Here is a 20,935-nt window from a genome sequence, read left to right as displayed (position 1 = left end):
ACGCAGCAGGGCTCGCGAATTGCGGCCGTTACTGGCCGCTGCATTAATGATGTTATTCCAACCGCCCTGCATCTCAGACTGTATTGCACCAATGCAATTAACAGTTTAAAATACAGGCTGAAATAAGACATCAAGATCTAATCTTTAACATTTGTCAAGTAACATGATGATAAAGTTATACTTAACCCTATATTTGACTATCAAATATTGCAACCAAACACTAACTGCTAACACTTCCCCCACACATACCTGAACCAGCGCATATGTTCAGCTATCATTGCCAACAAAATAAAATGTAAGCAGTGCTTCACAAGAGAAAATGATCTCTGAAGGATTAAGGAGTCCATACGTAAAAAGTTGCTACCCTGTGATTTTTTCGTCTTTGAGTGATACTCTTTCTAGATAACATTAATGCAAACTATGCACAAGTAAAAAATTCCACCAAATGGTCTTCATTCCCAACTGAAATCTAGATCACCACCTTTGGAAATCTCTCCTTGTTTTGACTAGATTAAAAAAAATGTAGTATAAAATAAGATGTTTCATCTTGGCCTTTCAGTCAAACCTCTGAGCTAACATCACCCCCATATTTCATTCTGTGAGGTCAGGATCAGACCCAGATTTCAGTATTTGCTCTCAGACTGTTCTGCTTCACACATCCCATCTCTTTCATGATGGAGAACATCTATTTTTATGATTTGCAACAATGTACTTGATACTTATATGACATTTTCAACCTCTGCATCTCAAGGTGTTTTTGTTAAGGGTGGCTCCATGGTACCTCAACAATTTAAAACTGATAAAATCCTGGCAGCAATGATGAGACAGGTTCAGCTCTGCTCTGTTAAAAATGAAACAAAATGTTCATTTTACCTTATCTGAATTGCAAATACACCAAATTCTATCTGCTTCTGGCATATTATTTTGTTTTCACTTCTTGCATTTTCTGTTTAAAATAAGCATAATGTTGTTCCCACTTTGTTAATGATTGCTCAAATGTTAAATAAAATGGCAGGAAAGGCTTCGTGCTATTTTCTGCTTATTATATCTCTTCTGCAGTGATTTAGAATATCCTGACAATGCATACCATATAGTAACTATCATGGCTAGAAAGCAATAAACCTAGGATTTAAGCAACTGAAAATTTACATTTCCACTCAATAAGGAATATCTTTATGTAGGAAAAGCGTGTAGGATATATTCTAAATTTTGTGTTTCAGTTTTATCACTATTAAAACAGACCAGCACCGAAATTCAACTATGAACATCTTTGGATGCCACTAACAGGTGGCTAGATATTCAACAAATGTGAAATACTACAAACTCACAGATAAAAATATCTTTCAAGCAGGACATTTGAGACCCACTTTAGGTAACCTTCATGCTAAAAATCTCAGTGCTTTGCTTTGCCTATTACAATGCTTATTGCCTTTTCCAAAAGATTTAACTTCAAGTCCTCCACAACTTCTCTGTACCAGAGGCCAACAAACGACAAGCCGACCTGTGAGCAGGGCTCTGGCACACCCCAATTATTCAGCCCAGTATTCTCCTTGAAACTAGCTGAAAAAGTTTTTAACTTTGTTTAAAGTGGTACCTTAGTGATCTATTATTGCTATTCTGAGCAGAAATATTTTGTCATGCTACTTCTGCCTCTATACTATGACGGCGGGTTGGGTTTAGTTGGGGTTTCTTGTAGATACATAACTCATTGATACCCCCAAAATATGCCATCACTTTCAGAACAGAAACCCTTCTGCAGCTTGGAATAAACAACCAGGAGCATTATTTCCCAGTACTGAAGAGCGCAATGATATTTATATGCCTCATGGAAAAACGAGGGGGGAAAAAACACTACTGTTTTTTGGCTTTCGAATCCATGTATGTGGAAACAAACAGCCATGAACATTTGCCACATGTCCATGTTACTTACGGTTGAGAGGCAGGCTGGCATTGGTCGTCCCTAGCTTGTTGGCAGCGACACATGTATAGTTGCCAAAATGCTCTTCTGTCACATTGGTAACAGTAAGAAGTGATCTTGTACTATAATTTTTAATAGTAATTCCTTGTTGACCATTGATCAGTCTAGAAAGCAAAAAGAAAACTTCTGTAACTCATATACCATAAGCAATAAATCACTTTTTTTCTTTTTTCTTTTTTTCCCTTTTTTTAAAGACATAACGGGTAGCACAGCAAGCTGATTGCAAGCTGCCGATGGAGTCTGTTGAGCAAACTTGTCATAGCAGCAGCTCGGAAAGGCCATGGGCAATGCTGGACCTGTGGAGTGTTGAAGGCAACAGTTTCTGCCTGTGTCCCCTTCAGTCAAAAGAAAATAAAGACCAACACCCATGGCCCTCCCTGCCTGGCCATAGGATAGGATATAAACTCTCAGATGGAGAGCTTAGATTATAAATTGGACAAACCTAACTAAAAATGTAAATACCTTACTTGGGGCAGAAAAGTATTATGATAAGTCTTCCAGAGGGTGTTTTTTCAGACTCTGGAGATTACTTTTGTCCTTACACACCTCCAGCTGATGGCAGATGTATAGGTAGCCTAATATGGGACTATGTAGGACTGTGACCACAGTTTGTTTTACAGGGCTCTACAGCTACGAAATAGACTTTTAACTAGCAAAGATGTGCTACAGCAGCACTGCATCCTGAGACAGCAACCTGAACAGAAACCAGGTAACAAAGCACAGGAAAAAGCCACACCAGGGCTTTTTTTATTTATCTGTTTCCCTGGCTTTGAGTTTTCCATCCCAAATTTCATAGGAACTGTGCAAGTCTTTTGATGTTGCTTCCAAAGTGATGTCAGAAGCACTGCTGCTGCACTGAGGCAAAGAAAGATGACTATTTTAAATATTGCTGTTGTAGGTAAACCACGTCTGATCAAACAAGGATATGAGAAGAGTAACCATGATATTAAAACACTAGTTATAGCTGATTACTCATAATTCCTTATATTTCACATAAGGAGCAGAGTTCCAGATTAAGTATACAATTTGTGTTTGATATATTTAAAGATATAATCATATATCCTGGGAATTAATGCAATCTTTTAGCATTCTGTCTAAAAACATTTCAGATATATCATTAATTGCTCTTCTGCATATTGTGGATTGAATATTTGTCATCATTACATGAGTGCCTCTGCTCCCATTTAATCTCTTTGTGTTGCTGCACATACAAGGAGTTTCTCTTCCCTGTGCAGTTTGTGTTGCTGTAGAGGTTTCTGGTCTTCTCTGCACAGCCCATCGTTGGGGAGAAGACATAGCACATCCCATGGACACACGTGGTTTTGCAAGAAACAAAAAAATGGAATTGAAATGCCTGATTTGGGGTGAATGCTACAGTTAGAAGATTCGTCTTTTCTCCAGACTTGTAAAAGGCAGAGGTTTGTCCTTTCAACCTATGCACGTGCTTCTGCACATGGATGTTCTCCTTCTAAAACTGCCAATGTCTGTCCCTCTGCTGCAGAAAAACCCAAGAGCCTTCTCTGCTCCAAAACACACCCTGCTACGATGCTCCCATGCCAGCATGCCACAGCATGTAGCCAGTGACAGTGTTATCGACATGGCAGCAGCCGACGCTGTGGATGCAGTGCTCAGGTAGGCAGAGCAGGGAGGTGCTCAGCAGCACACCCAAGTTAGTGTCTCCAGCCCCAGGTCAGGTGCTTTCCTCGGGATGCCCCTTCCCCAGCAAGGAGGGCACAAGCTGCAGCCATCATCCCTTCCCGCTGCCTTTTGGGCTTTGAACCCTGCCAATTTCCTCTCCTGCCCCTCTCCCAGGGGATCTTGGGGTACCGAAGCGACATCTTCACTTCCATCTATGGCTTATTCCTGCCAGTGGTTACCAAGCCACCTCCATCCTTTTGGCCTATAACTGCAGTTTGAACTATAGCATCTCTATTCTACAGCTGTAAGGTTTAACTCTTTTTTTTTTTTTGTCTGGAAAACAATGAGGTATTGGGAGTTCTGCCGTCCCCATGCCCTGTCAGAGGCGACATTCATATCAAAACATTAACTGCGTCTGCTTGATGTGATCTGCTGCCTTCCCCAGGCTGCCGAAAGGACAAGCATTGTGGGTGCCAACGCAGACCCCTTCCCCTCCTCCTGTCGCCCTCCTTCCTCTCCCACTGATCCTGCCGGCGCAGTTTGGACAGCATCATCTTCCCTCCACATCCATGCTAGGAAGTGGCTGACACTGGTGGGGCCAGAACTGGGAGTGGAGTAAATGGAATCAGATAGATATGCATATCAATAGACCACATAGTTAACGGATGGAGGAGTCGGCACTAGTTAGCATAACTCAGCAGTTCTGAGGTTTCCATTTGCAGTTGTAAGAACCAGATGCTTTTACTTTTAAATTAATTACTCCCACGTGCTGCTCTGATTTGCTTATTGACTGAACACAATGTTTATTACTTGTCTAGGTTTTACCAAGTTACTTCTCAGGCTGGAATGGCATTTTAAGTTGTGTGCAGCTACCCTACACATTTCTCACCTTACTGCTTTGTACCACTAGTTATAAAAGGAAGAGCTATCTCCTTTTTATGCCAGATATTATGCCTGTGCATCTAAAGAAGATCATGCATCAGTACCAGCCCTGAGGGGCACCTACCTTTGGTTTCATATTTGAATACCTTTGCATTATTATAATATATTAAGCCATTATAATGAGTTTTGTTATTTCAAATATAAGTCTTGTTTGCATTGTCAAGGATAAGGGAATTAATATTTTTAGATAGGTGTCTTTGGGACTTTTTCCCTGTGGCTATTTCATGTCTGAGATCTAATTTCTGCATAACCCTATAACATGACATAATTGAACAGTAGTGAATTTCAGAAACTGGAAGTCAGCGCAGTGAAGCCATTCTCCTCTCTGCAGGGAATGCTTGTAAAGTTTTAGAGACACACCCTTTTACAATTCTAAGAAGCTTTTATTAACTTTCCCCCCAAAATTTCCTGTCCCTTCCCAGGTCACCCCACCCTCCCCATCTTGGGGTACCCTTGGCTTGGGGTTTGCGCAGGCACCTGACAGCTCCCATGTGGAGTTCAAGGCACCGCTTTTGACAGATAAAGTGCTAGATGGTCTGCAACCTGCCTGTAAGACCCCTCCTCGCCTTTCCCCAGCTACAACAGGAGAGCAGAGGTGGTCCTCCTGCCTGCTCCCTGCCCCAGAAAGCAGCACAGCCTCCTGTGGGCTGCAGCTCTCAGGCTTTGGGCTCCTTGCCTCGTGCTTGGCCAGGGAAGAATATCGCAAAGCATGCTTGTGCGCCAGTGCTTACGGAAAGTTAATGAACAGCAGCTCTTGTGAGCTTGGTGATTAGGCAGAATTAATCGTGCAAGCTCTCTGCCTCGAAGACCAGTAGTTTTAACTGGATGTAATCTGCAACTGCTTTTATGTTTAGTTTTAATGGCTATTTTATGATGAGATGATCCCTGGAGCCTGGAAACTGAGAGTTTGGATTTACATTAATCTAAGTAACAACAATACAGTTTACAGACCCAAAAGGCTTGTTTCAGACACTGATCGTATACTTGGGGTTTCAGATCTAACTCCCACTGTTCATTTATTCAAAGATTCAATCACATTCACACAAAAAAAAAAATCCCAATCCAAGACTGATGAAAATGATATTTCCTCTATTCTATTAGCAGGAAATATAGCAGAGTGTGCACTCTCAGTATATAAATTTAGTCTTGTATTATATCTGCAAATTATCTGCAGGATAATGTACATGCTACTCTAAACTACCTAAGAAAGCTGACTCTTATCAGTTTTTCATTAAAACAATGACTGAGCTGCCCAATGCTCATTCTATACTGGCTTTCCATCATCAGTATATCCAGGGAATATACTGGAGAAAACACCCAATATGTATGGATTTTCTTCTTTCCTGCAAGTGGTGGAGGTTCAGAGATTCCCGGTACCTCTGTAGTCATGTATGTCTAGCATATCTGTGAACAACAGCTTAACAAAAAAGGATGGACCATTAGATTTAACGTAATATTTGAGCAATAAGACACAATAGGACAGTACATTTCTTGCTGAATATAGCAAGCCTCAGGTGATACACCAACAGAAACAGAAGGCACAACTTTGGCATCCTAAAATGCTCCGCCTAGTCTTTCTTGCTGCTGCTGTAGCGCTGAATGCACACATGAAGAAAGGAATTGGTCAGTGTTATAAATAGAAACGTGATTATTGTGCTGGAAAATGCTAATTGAATCCAGAGTGCTAAAACCTGCGCTACAATACTTTCTACATAAAATATATTTCTGCTGCAACTCTCCCCAAACATGCATACAATATAATATGCATCTTTGGAAATAGGATGCAGTTGAATTTCATCAACAGAAAAAAAATATTTACTGTTATATATAGTAAAGATTGATTTTATTGTTTTAGAGAATGCTTTAGGATATGGTCAAAGTGCAATAGTGATGACTGCTCTGAAAACTCACGAAGGAAGATGAGTAGCTAATGCTCCTAAAGGGGAGCAGCTGGCCAGTAAGAAATGAGCTGACAGATGGCTTTCTATGAAAAATTGTCATTAATATTCTCATGTCAACTCCCAGGCTTAATGGGATGTTTGAGCTGAGAAACCCAGCACTTGGAAGACAAGAAATTCCAGAAGCTAGAAGATGCGTATGAACAGAGGTTTACAAGTGACAATATCCACTTGCTTTTGCACCAATATGTAAAGTTAACAGAAACAAACTCTTAGATAAGCTAAGAGCTGTAAAACAAAATTTCCTATTCAAAAAGAAAAATATCTACCTGTTTAATGAGCTGCTTTTAAAAATAAAGATGACCCTGCAGAGATGCCTGTTATCATTACATAGCATTAACAACCTGGAAGTGAAGATGACTGTAAACAAAGCCTATGCACACGGTCAGTTTTTAGGGTTCAAGCAGAGAGCACTCCCTTGACCCCCTCTTGGATGCTGTGAAATGCAGCAGCTCTACTTGAGTCTGTGGACTATAAACCTGCGGACTAGACCACTAATGGCACAACTGGGTGAAAATTCATACACATTAAGTATTGGTTAAAAGCCTTCAACACCCCGAAACCCTCAACAGGAAACCTATGAAGATGAACTAAAAAAAAAAAGACTCTTTTAGTAGGTTTTTTTCAGTGCCTTTCTGGTTATTACACATAAAAGGCTGTAATTATTAAAGCAAATTTAATTGTTAGGCTCATTATTGAATTTATCACTATCACAGCCCAGACACGGACAGCCTGATAATCCTCATTTTTGAGCACAGAAACTATGACCACAAGGAAACTGAGAAACTCCCCCAAAAGCCGTGTAGAATGGCTGTTGGTAGCCTGCACCTCCAAGCACCTGCTGTTTAAAGCTTGGCATTAATTCCAGGACAGCCTGCTGGACTTGTCATCACGGGGCAAACCCAGCCTGGTGGTCTCCTCTGTCTTCCACCCGTGTCCCCGCAGGCAGGCAGCAACCCCAGCAGCACAAGGGGGTTGGCGAGTGCTGGCTACTTACTTCCTCTCTCCTTTGTACCACTCAAAGACCGGGGCAGGAACTCCTGCACCTTCGCACCGTATCAGTCCGTTCCCTCCAAGCATCACACCGCTGGATTTAAGTTCCTGAATTGTGGGGGCAACTGAAAAAAAAGAATTGTAAAATGGATATTTGCATCTAGATATGTAGATTGTTTAACGCCACTTCTCTTCAGCACGCTTTACGTTACTTTCAGCCTGGTGCATGTTTTCCAGCTCGATTCACATTGAATCACGTTTTCTTCCAGCAGTGTAAAAATTATCCCACACAGCAGATTCTGATACAGAACTGTGTATCTGGTGTAAAAAACACAACTGAGACATGAAGAAATGCAAATCCTGTACTGAAAAAAAGCTGTTTTTCCAACTGAGTTACTCAACATTAAGTATATTTATCTGTGTTAGTGTTGTACAAGATGTATTTAAAACCTGGGAATGAGGCACGTGAAGCCTCAACACTGGTGCTCGCTGAGAGGCTGTGGGGTTCCGCTGGGCTTGACCGGGGGGGACCCCCTACAGCTGGGGAGGGGTATGGCAGCACCTGGGGTGCAAAGTCCAAAGCAAAGACAACATGGCCAGCACCACTTATCTTGTGCATCATGTCTTCTGCAAACGCCCCATAAACTGCACAAGCTCAAATGGCCTTTGAGATGTTGTTTGTATATTAAAAAAACAAACTTACCTTCACAGTTATGAACCAACCGTAAATACCATATAATAGCATGACTTTTCTAGTATTACACTGGATATAGAGTTGTTTCAGTAAATATATTTAAATAGTAAACATTGTAAATACCAATAAGCATTTTAAGCTTAGAACTACAGGTACAAATAAAGACAAAAAGTGATTGTCGGTTTTTCCCGTTGCCAGCAAAAGACAACCGTAAGCTGAAAATAAAACACAACAAATTCCTCAGGAAAGAAATTATCAAAGGAAAGGCTGAACGACAACTGCTTCTCCCTGGAATTCCTTTTACATTTTCTGTTTTTAAACAGTAATTTATGTGCATCATAAAAAAGCTATAAAAACAAAAACACAGAACTTATAAATAAAAATCTGTTTATTTTTTCCCCAGCAGTTTTCCAGATGTTGCTTTAAGGTGTTTATGTACATGTAAAATGCTGACTGCTTCTTGTCTGCTTCTTCCACTGTCTCACCCATCACTCAGTGCACCATGATAAGAGACCATAATCTTTTACAGGAACCAGCCACATTAAAGAAGCATTAGATACGTGAAAAAGCAGAGTGACAGCCAGTTCCCCACACAGGCGGGTCAGCTCCATTGCACATCTCATCGCACATCCGTCCTTCAGCAACACCATCAACGGCTGCTTTTCCAGATGTGTAGAACATTGCGCAGGAATCCAGCTGTCACAGCCCAGTGAAAGCAAATGTGCGCTCTTAGCACTTATGCACAAGTCTTGATGTTCAACAAAACCATGTGAAGATGTTTTGGGTGGGATTAAACAGAGAACTGGTTTCCTCTCACCCATCGCTCATGTCCTACTCCAAGTCAGGCAGACAGATTGACTACAATTTTCCACAGCTGGCAAACACACCATCTGCCTTCAACTTTCTCTTCCCAATGATAACATCAAACCAATCCATAAATTCATTAACTTTCAACAGGTAACATTAAAATTTCAACTGGATAATAAAGGTATAACCAATTCGCATGACTAGTTCTCCATAATCTGCATAGGAAAAAAAAAATTGTTTTGTTACTCCATAAAAATAACAGGGACTTATAAAGCTTACTCCTTCCTGAGAAAGGAAGTGGTACGTGCAACCAAGACTTTTAAAAAATAACTTTGAGTGAGACTGATCACATGAAGAGCTGTGAACTGGTTACATTTTGCCTCTGCTCCTACAGCACCGTATGGCACCAGCAGCTACTCAGAACACCACAAAGCTCGTGGATCAGCTTGTGCTTCTGAAACGTTCAAACGAATAATACTAAAATTGTGCAAGAGGAGCCATACAAAAACAAAATTTGTGCAAGATGAGCCATACAAAAGCATTACCCGGACAATGGAAGAAAACAAACATCTGCACAGGCACACGGTCAATGGAGGTTGCTGAAAGCTGGGCTATGACCAGGAGGAGGTGTCTCTCTCACACATGGTTTCCGCCTGCCCTGGGACCATGGATTGCCTGCCAGCATTTCTACTGCTTCCCTCAAGTTATAAGAAAGATGCAAACACTGCAACATAACTGCTAGGATATTTCACCACCATTAGTTCATTTGTGACCGTGGCTGGGGAGCACCGTCCTGAGCAGGCAGGCCCTGGGGCTCCCAGCTGCAGGGCGCTGAGCCCAAATCCCTGGCATTCGGAGAAATACCAGCTCCCTTCCCTGTTTATCCATGCCTGTCTGACATTGTGGTTCTGGATTCCTGGGGGGACCTTGTCCACCAGCCTGCCCAAAATGGGGCCAGCCTGAACCAGGTGGTCCTGATGGACCCTCCATCCTGAGGTTTCAAAGCTCCTGGAAGAGCCACAGCCTGCCTGGATGGCAACACACTGGCACTGACTTATCCACATGGTTACATACCTTGCTGCAGTATTAAACTGTTACTTATTTTGTCATCAGTGATATGAAGAACAGGACTAAATTTCTCTTTGAAGAAAAATTTTATCCATTTAAAGACTTGTGTACTCATTCTCTCAGTCCTCAGTCCTCATTTATCTAAACAAACTCAGCCTAAAAGTAACTCAATTCTATCTCTCATTTCATATGTCACATTTCCAAAAAAATTTGCTTGGTTGTTGTGGTGCCTGGAAGTCCTCCAGTTCACCCACACTTTCCCCGGGTGAGTGTGTCCGACACGAGATGCAGCACTACCAGTGAGATGTCTCCAAGTGGAACAGGGAGGGTGCTCCGCCTGATCTGCACATGATGGTTTTGTACAAGTGATGATATCCTGCCATTGCTGTCCTAACATGGCGTTTCTTTCCCCATTGCCCCTTGGGATTTCAGTGGCATAAGCCAGACTGCCCATCTTATGTTTGTGCAAGTCCTCACCCACACATGGATGCTACCCCACGCTTCTCCTTTACTGATCGCCTGTTATTTTTACCACCATTCTCCTGTGTGCTGAGGCAATCTCTAATCCTGCCTGCTCCACGGGGCAGCCCCCTAGCAGTACCAGGACACCTGCCCAAGAGAGGGATGGAGATTTTCTGCACCTGGAATAAACTGAACATGGCAAGTGTAAGTAGATATCATCTACTTTTGGGGACACCAGAGAAATTCTAGGAGAGGAACTGGGTCTGTACATTGGGCAAGCTTTCACGAACTGAAAGTTGAGTTTAAGCTATAATGTATTTCCATGATTATTGAAAGATTCTGGGAAGATTTTCAGTAACTGTGGGTTTTGTCTTTCGGGTGCTGAAAGACACTGGGAAGATTATCAAGACTGTGGATTTTGTCCTGTGCAAGAGAAGAGCCACAACCACCCCACAGGTTCCACAAGGTCTGCAAGCCCTTAAATAGCAGGGAACAGTACTTTATCCAGCCCTTTCTCCACATCACCATGCAGTGGCTTCTTGGAAATCTTTATAGTAAGGGGCAAACATTTTGCTGCATTATACAGAGGGAGTAAAAATATTTGGATTTTTTTCTAATTCAGAGTGGGTAGGATTATTAGCAAAAAACTGAGTTTGAAATTAATGTACCACACTTTGTGCATACTACATCGACAATATTTAATTCTCACAAGTTAAGCAGAAAGGGCAAATAAAAGACCAGCAAAGGCCTGAGCCACGTAGAAAGCTTTTTTCCAAGAAGTGCCAACTTCATGCTTCTCAATGTGGCCTGCCCACCTTTTGCTTGATGTTTTTTTGAGGATTTTTTTTGTTTGGTTGTTTTTTAAATAAATGCAGAACATCACTGGTAATAAATTTTAAAATTAAATGATCCATAAAAATGTTCAACTTGCTCACGCTTTTTCAGGCAGGAGCTCCAGGCACTGCACTCCCAGTGCAGCTGGGAAAGGGATGCCAGCTGGATCCCAGCTACAAATCACAATTCTGGGCATTGCTGTCCAGTGAGGCAGAGTTTTGTTTGGAAAATACTGAAAAACTTCTGAAAAGGATGTTTTCTTAGATCTCCCTTTCAGAAGGATTTCAGCTTTTGTTTGTTCAGAATAAAAATCAATATTCTCTGCTCTAGGAAATGCCCGGTTAATACACAACCGAAGACATCTTAGAGTCACCATTTTCTTAGATTTTTTCATTTTCAGGTTATTTTCTTTTTTTAGTATAAAGATAAATTATGCGATGCAGGCACATTTCTGGTGCACTGATTAGTAATGCTCTGAACCAAAAATCCATCAGACCCTTCCACTGGTGTGGAAGACTGAGTATCTCCAGGTGAAATTGCACACTCAAATACCTGCTGCTGCTGGCTGCCAAGGTTTGTTTTGGAAAGGAAAGAGACAAACACATTGGCCTCCACTATTTCATATAGTTTTAAAAAATATTTTTCCATGTTGTCAGCAAAGACTCATTTTTGAGAAGACACACGTGATTTGTTCTTATTGCTGTCAGTCATGTTGTAGTTGTCTACATTCTTATGTTACTGGGGCTGCATGTGTTTTCTCCTACATAAAAGATTTTGAGGTTATAACAATCAGAAGGAATACTATATTGATCTAAATACATATAATTTAGCAAAAGGAAAGCTCGTATATTATGTTAACAAGTGCTCACAAGGTTCAATCCAATTCTACCATCACAGTTACTGGACATAGACTGGTTTTTTGGTGAACAATCTCCCCGACACCAGAGTTGCTGAGTACAGCAGGGATGTACAAGATCAGCCAAACCATCCCGGAGAAGATAGGGATGGAGGCTGACAACATTCTGCCTCCAGGTGGGGTTGCTGGGCAGGTGGTTGGGGGAGGTTATAATAAACATGCAGAAAATAACATGGTCTTTCCTCCTGGGTAGCACCCCAAGAATTTAGAAAATTCCCGAAACACATGCAGCAATGGTTCCCCCAACCCCGTTCCTCCCCCCTGTGAGGTCTCCTCATTTCTCAGCACTGATTAACCCCCTGCCTGATCTCCTCCACCTCATTAGATCATTCTGCAGCTCTTTATAACTTGCTTTATTTTCTTTTGTATTGCTAATAAACTTGCCAGCCCTCTGCTGATACCCTTTTATAGGGTGTTATGCACAGCATGGGGGTGAGGGCTTCCAGCGCACTCCCTGCGCGCGCACGTGTGTCTGACCCTCTTAAATTACTGAGGGGGGTGATTTAAATCCTGCCCAATCCCAATGGCTATTAGATGCCTTCCAAAAACCCTGGCAGGCTTCCTGCAAGGCCATTAGGACCACTACCAGCCACACCAGCATCGCTGCCCACAAATGCAGCAGGTAATCCCGCATATCACCTACAGGCAGCTGCTGTTGGGTTTTTACAGCTGCTTAGGGAATCAATAGCAAGGATAAATACTGGTCATCTAGGAAAATGTTTTTATTCAGGAGTTTAATAACGATGACTTAAACTATTACAGAAAATCGTTTAGTATCATTAACAATGCAATCCTGCTCTATTCGGCTGATTGATCAAACAGATGCTAGCAAAAGTCCTGAGTGGGCAATAAAAGGTAAGGAATACATACAGATGGTCACAAGCTTAAAGATCTAATGAAAGATTAAAAAGGTAAAAAGAAACAGCAGCTTTAATAAACAAATTTAAAATAAACTAGTTACAGCTGGAAAAATAGTGGAAAAATGAGAGAAATTTTAGTTAAAGATGCAACATAAAATAATTAGAGGCTGAAAGGAGTCATGGGGCAGGCAAGGCTCCAGAAAGTCTTCCCTCAGACTCCACAGCCTCCATAACTGAAGGCTTTACCAGGTTTTCCCCTCCACAGGTTACATGGGAAGAGATTCCAGCTGTGTTGAAGAGACACAGACGTTCTTCTGAGTGTGTGCAGAGCACTTCATTATAAATAATAATAAACACACAAGTGAACAAGAAAATAACAACTTGTCTCAAAGGTATAGAGCATCAGTAGAGAGTGAAACCCTTTAACGTGGAAAAGCCTACTGGAGGAAAGAATGGGATGACAGCCACAGAGAACTCCCAAGGAGGAGAATATAATAGAAAAGTTAGTGGTCTGATAGAAGATACTGCAGTAAAATGTAACAGTGATGTTAACAAGAAAACCTCATGTAAGACTAATAATTTTAAATGTGTTTGTCATTTTTATATTTCCTAAATAATGGTTATATAAAATAACAAAGAAAAAACCCAATTATAAATATTTGTGAGCAGTACTGGGCTTTTGTGACTCGTATTTGTAGGTTTACTCTCCCTACTGCGGATCCTATTTCAACCCTCTCCCACAGTTCATCCCTGTGGAGCAAAGCACTTAAAATAAATGCTTCATTTCTGACTTGAAAATAAATTACTGGAACTTACTTAATATCAATTTCTCAAATACGTCTAAGTGCTTTGCTGGGAAAGGCTTTTTCGAGTGGGTGCTCAGAGTCTCAGCTTAAATGGGGCTTTACAAATGCCCTTTCACGTTTGTCCCTACATGAAATAGTTCAGGATGTAAAGCCGTTGACCCAAAATACATATTTATTATCCCCACAGAAAAGGTATTTATTTATCCCCACCAGAGGGATTTGACATGAGAAGCATGTGGGTGAGGAGGATGAGACCCGACACAAACCTGGAGGTGATGCAAGATGCCACAGCTGCTCACTGTGGGTTTGACATCATTTCATGGGAGCCATGCAAGTCTTACCCAGCAAAGCAGAACATGCCTCTATACCACCTAGCACCGTCATGAGTTCAAGTGCTATCAGTTATTGCTAAAAGAGTGCGGGAAAAGTACAACTGCCTATTTTCCTTCTCATTTAGGAGTAACAGGAAAAAAGCACCACACAGGACAGGAGCACAACACAGCATCAGCAAGAACACCGATGTGACAGCTGAGTTATTCCCATCCCACAACCAAATACAATGTGAGTTCATTAGGCAATTCGCTCAGTTCAGTCTTTGAGCCTCGGGGGGACCTGGTAGAGATTTCAGGATAAATGAGCACTACATCAAGTGCGTACATACGCTCCGAAGTGTGTGCATCCCCTTTAATTTTAGTGAAACAATTGAAGTTTCAATAAATACCCCTATTAAAGTCTCATGTGATGATGCTGAGTACTCACTGCGCTCCATATCTCTCTCCCAACGCGTTAATGAGAAAGACGTGAAAACTATCATCTTCGTCTCCCACTCCTGTGCTAAAAGAGCTCTATAATTATTTTCTGCTCATCTGATATCACCAACATGTTCGCCTGAGTCAGACATTTGTGCTGGGAAACCAAATTTTGCAACTTATGTTCCATCTAGAAAGGATGCAAAGCACTGCTGAATCTGGTTTCCTACCCAAATATTTTCATTTTGCTTTTAAATGTCTAAAGGAGCACTTAAAACAATGAATGCAACACACTGGCATTCAGGCAGGCACAGAAAGCATGGAAAAAAACTCCAGCTAAAACAGGTTTCGTCTTTTAACATTTTAATGAGCTTCGGGACTTTTATGCATATTAGTTATGTTGCCCTAATTACTCATTATAATTCTAATGTGCATTTTATATTTAATTACAATGCTTATAAAGATTTGGTATGGACAGTAAATTATTATAACTAGCATGTGCATAATGATTATAAGCTGAATTTATTAACTTTTACACTAGCATTCAGGGCTGGCAACTTCCAATTTCACCTTTGTGATTAACCATATTGTCTGATTAAACTAACATTTTTGTGGCATTACCTGTAAATGTCAAAAAAGTCTTTTATTTTCCCAGTTTTCATCAGATTTTAATTTGGCATCCTAACATAGTCTTTTGTTAGTGAAATTGCTCTCCCGTGTGTTAAGATAAAGACTTTCAGGTAGGAGAACAGGTTTTCTGAGATCTATTTCCTGCCTCAGAAAAACAGATCTAAGCAATATTCAAATATATTCATCTCTATATGTAAATACACACACACATAACACAATGAAGTAACAAATCTTTACAAGTGAAACTTGTATTGATTTGTAAACAAGTATTACTTGTACTTTCTATAATTAAGATGGTCTTCCAACAGTCTAGTTTATTTAATTTTTCTAACCTATTCCTAGCAGCAACCCTACCTATTCCCAAATTAATGGAGTGGTTTAATAAATGTCTCCTCATATCAGAAATTTTTCCAGTGTGTAGCAACATTTGAGAGATATGCCTTTAACAGTCACTGGGCTAAACAACTAATAAGCTTATTTTTTCCCCTCTCGGTGATTTATCAAAAACCACTGAATTCAGAGGGATTTTGGTGTGTACGTATACATACATTTTATATGCAAACATACAAGAATTCAGTTCAACTCCTGCATTTCTAGATGTAACCCAACGTCTCTTTTGTGGTTTTTGCTTTCCTATTCAGGATTTAACTTTACAAACCAGTATACTTTAAATGCTGATTAAACAATTGTGTAAATACCTTTCAGTATCTGTCAGAAAACAAGCAGATTCTCAGGCATTCCCTGTGTGTAATTTGACATGTCACAGAGTACATCAGAATTTCCCGAAATGTGCATCTCCCTCAGATACACCTAACGGATTGCATTATAAGAGACTATCAAAATCACTGGTAGCTGTGCAATTTATGCTTTTGAATATATAACCTCCCAGTGTTAAGTTGAGAGGAAAGATTAAAATCCACAAGTAATTGTTATGTGGGAGACAAAAAAAATGAGCAGCACAAAACAACACTTAATAAATAATAGGCCAGCAGACAGGAATTCTTAACAATGTGTTTTACAATATTTGAGTGACAAGAGAGAAGAGGAAGAAACCTAACAAAACCTCTCAAAACCAGCAAAGCAAAGACCTCTAGAGAGCTACATAAGAAAATGCAAGTTAGCACGCAGGTGGAAGGACTGCTTTGTTTTTCTGTCCATCAGATTTTATCTTACTGCTTCATCTATTTAATCCTTCTGTTTTCCAACAAAGCATTTTTCTAATTGTATTCCCCCTTTTAGGTAGCTCTGTAGATGTATTTTTATCCCCTGATAAAGGACTTGCTCTAGCGTGGGAACACAAACCCCTTTTGTTGAGCAGCTCACACTGCAGGTGACAGCTTCCAAGGGGTGGGCAGCTCCAGGCACGTGCTGGCATCTGCTCTGTGCCCTGGGTTAGGCAACCTGGGTTCCCCACAGTTACTACACAGACAAATATCTTTGTGTGAGCACTGACAGTGTTACACCAAACCCCTTCGGCTGCAGACCTGGATGGGAATGGCCCCTGCACTATCAGTGGGACACTGGCCCAGGTGGGGGGATGCTCCCCTGATCTCTTTAGCCTCTGCCACCCAGCCCAGCTGGTGTGACTCTCCATCTTTTTGCAACCGGCTATGTCCCATTCGATAGAACAAGTCCTGCCACCATATAGGAATTCATAACATGAACAAAATCTTCAGGTCCGTGTGCTCCCTGCAGTCGGGGACCTCATGACGTACATCAGAGCAGCTGGTGGGGGACAGCTGGGTCAGGATCATCTCATATATACATTTGTCCAACAGCATCATACTCGCCCTTTCTGTGGGCGTAATTGAAACAATGATGAACAAACATGAAAAAAATCCTGCATTTTCATACAAGACTTGTTGGTAATTTAGAAGGAACAGATGCACAAAACATAAATAGGGACATAAATGTTCAGTGTTTGGCGTTGTTCGATATGGTGGAGTTGGTTTTAGTCTTTCATTGGCCAGTGCAGCTTGATTCAAATTTAACTGAAGTCAAAGTCTTTATATTGACTTCAGTGGGTTTTGAATGAGGCCCAGACAGATCTGCAGTAAAAGAGAATTTCAGAGTTTTCAAAACAAAAAAGTAAAAAAATCCCCACAACTTGAAAGAGCAGTAGCATAACAAAGGCAGCTCTTGTCATGTAATCCCTCTTTTTATATGCTATTGCTCTTACTGCTGTAATTTGAGGGAAAAGCTGTCATCAATACTTTCTCGTCAGCAAAGAATGGCCAAGCGTCTGTAATTATCTGAGTCGAAAGAACAAACTTTTATGTCTCATGGCATAAAGTATGGTATTGACAGGACCCAGCAGAACTGCTGACAGTCTTTTTGAAATATGTGAGGGGGATCTATGAGAAAAGGGTTTAAAACTTTCAATGTAGTATGTAGGGAGATTGAGAGGCACAAATTCTGAGTCCTGACTCCATGCCCGCTGTAGAGAGGGGAAAGAATGTTCGCTGGGAGGTAGGTGACACCCAGCCACTCCGGCACCGATGGGCAGTGGCGGCTGAGAAGGGCACGTGGGTCTGTAACAGGGTGCAGGTCTCCTGCTAGAGAAGAGGTTGGGCTAGAGCCCAAGCAAAGTGGTGCAGAGCCTCAGCAATGTATAACAGAGCATGACACCCTTAATGAGCCATTTGCAAGTGCTGGATGGGGGACTTCAAGGTGAAGGGCATCTCTCTGAAATTCAGTACAGCATCTTCCCCAGGAGAAGGCATCTCAGGAATGGCTGGGGCTAGCTTTTCCCATGCAGCATGCACACTGGTCTAATTTTCATCCCCCTTTTGCATTCACTCTATTAAGTTACATTTCTCTGCATGTTGAGAGGGACAGGCAGCAAGGACAGCCCAGTGATGGGGAGCTTTGTGCTGAAAGACAGGGCAACATCTCCTCAGTTAACAACTGTGAGGCTTAAGTAGTGGTAAAGATAAAGACATTTTACTCCATGCAAGCTTGCTGTTAAATTTTGAAGTGCTCCATGTACAGGAACAAATGTACATCTCTGGCTAATGCTGGAGAACCACAGCTAGCTTGATAAAGGGATGTTTCCGTATGGGACAGGAACATCAACATCGCAGGGTGTGGGGAGAACAAGGATGACGTGCTGTCATATCTGTTTTCCTGTGGGAGCTGGGCATCCTACCTGAGCCGGGCTCACCAGCTGCCCTGCCAGGCATTCACGTCAGCAAACCTCTCTCCCTCGGCAGTTCCTACTGGAAAAGCTTCTACACAATTAACGTGCCCTCACACTCTGCTGCAGTTCCTTTATCTCAGCAATTTATTCAAACATGTGTGGAGGTGAAGGGGGAAAAATGAGTATCAGAATCCCAGAGTGGTGCTAAGGAACAAGGAGGAGGAAAGGGGATGCTTTCATACATCTGATGCCAATCCAGAAGGAAAAGTTGGCCAGGAGCCTGAGTGCGAACAAACATGAATGCTTTTATTTTACTATTTTTCTCCCTCTAAGGAAGATAAAAGCAATGGACTTCAACAAATTCCAGGAATTACTAAGTAGATATTCTGGCAGTAAAACTGAGGAGAAAGTGAATTAAAGAAAGCTGGTAGTTTTCCAAAGAAAGTAAGTTTGGAACAAAATTGGAAAATATGTCAGAGTAGGTCAGAAACGCAGCAACAGACCTGCTTGAGTCCCACCAGAGCACATCCAGGAAGCCAAAGCACAAAAGCAGATGAGGCAGGTATGAGACATCAAGGACAATGAGAAACCATGCTGTACGTACATTAGCAGTCTTAAAGAAAAAAAGTTACCCTGCTGCTCAGTACTACCCCTGTGTGGTGCCCAGACCACCAAAACACTCATGGTGGTGCGTTTCTGTACCACCACCATGGCAGCTGGACCCTGCCTGAAGATGCAACACGATCCCTAATCAAAAACCTTAACACTGGACGAGAACAAACCCTGGGGACCCATGTCCCTTTGGTATGGCAAAGAGCCTTTTAAGGACAATTTTCTAAATAATTTTGCATCCTCACCATGGATATTTTTTCCTCAGCCATGTTTCTCACACTTGCACCTGTAAGCGCCATGTGTCAAAAGCTTATGAATGTCAACACATGACATCTGCCTTCCCCAGCGATAAACAGGAATTAGTGAGACTTGATTTGTTGTTGATGAACCTATGGTAAACGGTAGCCTCCTCAGGTTATCTCCCAGGTATGAGCAGATCTTGTTACAGTTCCAGCATGTGTCTGGGGACTGGAGACATGCCAGGTGACTGCCAATTCCCTCTGAATAAGAGGCACCTGGGGCCTCAGTCCCCAGGGCCTCACCCAGCTTTTCTAAGGTCTCAGAAATAAGTTTCTTCATCGGAAGCTTTAAGTAGATATTTTATGAAGTTTCCTCATCTGATGACTTGAGAAAATTAGCTTATAGAATACTGTTCTTTATCTACTGTAGGTTAAGCTTTATTTGTCTGCTCTTGGTATACGGCCCTGGTGGCTTCCAGGCGCCCAGTCTTCCCTTCTTCTGAGAAGGTGGAGCAGAAAAGCAGGAGGAGGCATCTGACAACACATAGTGCTGGGAAGATAAGCCAGTACCTCCCAGAGATCCTCAACAGATGCATTATATAGTACAAACCACCTGCTCTACGGGGCACTAGAGTGGTCTTAGCTGAAGTACCAAAAGTTCAGAACAGCAGAAGGAATTAGGATTAGCAGAGCTGAAAAAGATGATATACTAGCAATAACATTGGATCACTAAATATTCAAGACAAATAAAAAAGGAATCAGGTCTTCCATATCTCCTTTATGGTCCAGGCAATCAATAATCAATGAAAACTGAAGCAAAGGAGATTTAGGTCTGGTAAGCTATTACTGGAAGAGATTGCTTAAGGAGACTATCAAGGTGCTCTCATTTTTTTTAAATTTTTTTTTCTTTTATTTTAAAAGAAAAGGTTGACAATTCAAACACTGGGATCTGCATGTGGACAGCAGCATCAGCCTGACTCCTCAGTTCCTCCTCTGGGTTGAATTTCTGTGGTCTCCAAGATCCTAGGATTGTTAAGCATCAGAACAGTTCCTATAATGGCAAATTCCTTTACTTACTTCTGTAGATACTAGTGTTGTGTTTAAGGTTATATGCCATTTTTCAGCACAATGGGGGAAAAAAGAAATTATACTCCTCTCATCTTACAATAGTAATGAAATCTCCAGGTTCATACCTAACTACAAAAATGAGGTAAGAACTGAAACTGGATTTTGAATTCAAAAAAATAATTCAAAAGACACAACTAGAACTTTTTTTCCAGAAAACTTATCACGTACACATTGGATCTGATTTGATATATTCTACATACATAACAAAGTAGCTAGGTGTACTCACCAAATGATATTTCTAAGGACAGAACTCATTACTACTGTATAATAAATGGAAGCATAAGTCAGAGTTAGCACTGAACAGATTGTTTGGGGTTGCAAAGACAGCAGCTGTCACAGCTTGACAGCTTTCTTGTTAGTGAATCAGCTTTACTGACAGTCTTTTTGATTGAAAACCACTGTTCACTGACAGTGTGTTATAGCTGATATACATACGTATCTCATGAAGAATGAGAAAGAGCCATAAAAGGTCCAGAAGCTAT

At 41.3% G+C, this 20,935-nt stretch overlaps 1 protein-coding gene across 1 annotated transcript in view; it reads right to left on the bottom strand.

Moving 5' to 3' along the window:
* Positions 1–20,935, bottom strand: part of NEGR1 (neuronal growth regulator 1) — a 308,360-nt gene that overhangs the window by 54,682 nt on the left and 232,743 nt on the right. Inside the window, exons 5-6 of the mRNA XM_075097284.1 lie at positions 7,514–7,634; positions 1,931–2,082 (exon numbers count right to left, since the gene is read on the bottom strand). Coding sequence (XP_074953385.1) covers positions 1,931–2,082; positions 7,514–7,634 — 273 coding nt within the window. The remainder of the gene's footprint in view (positions 1–1,930; positions 2,083–7,513; positions 7,635–20,935) is intronic.

The sequence above is a fragment of the Phalacrocorax aristotelis genome, chromosome 6 (genome assembly GCF_949628215.1).
Source record: "Phalacrocorax aristotelis chromosome 6, bGulAri2.1, whole genome shotgun sequence".
In the NCBI taxonomy this organism is placed as follows: domain Eukaryota; kingdom Metazoa; phylum Chordata; class Aves; order Suliformes; family Phalacrocoracidae; genus Phalacrocorax; species Phalacrocorax aristotelis.
This window is presented reverse-complemented; position numbering and strand designations above follow the sequence as displayed.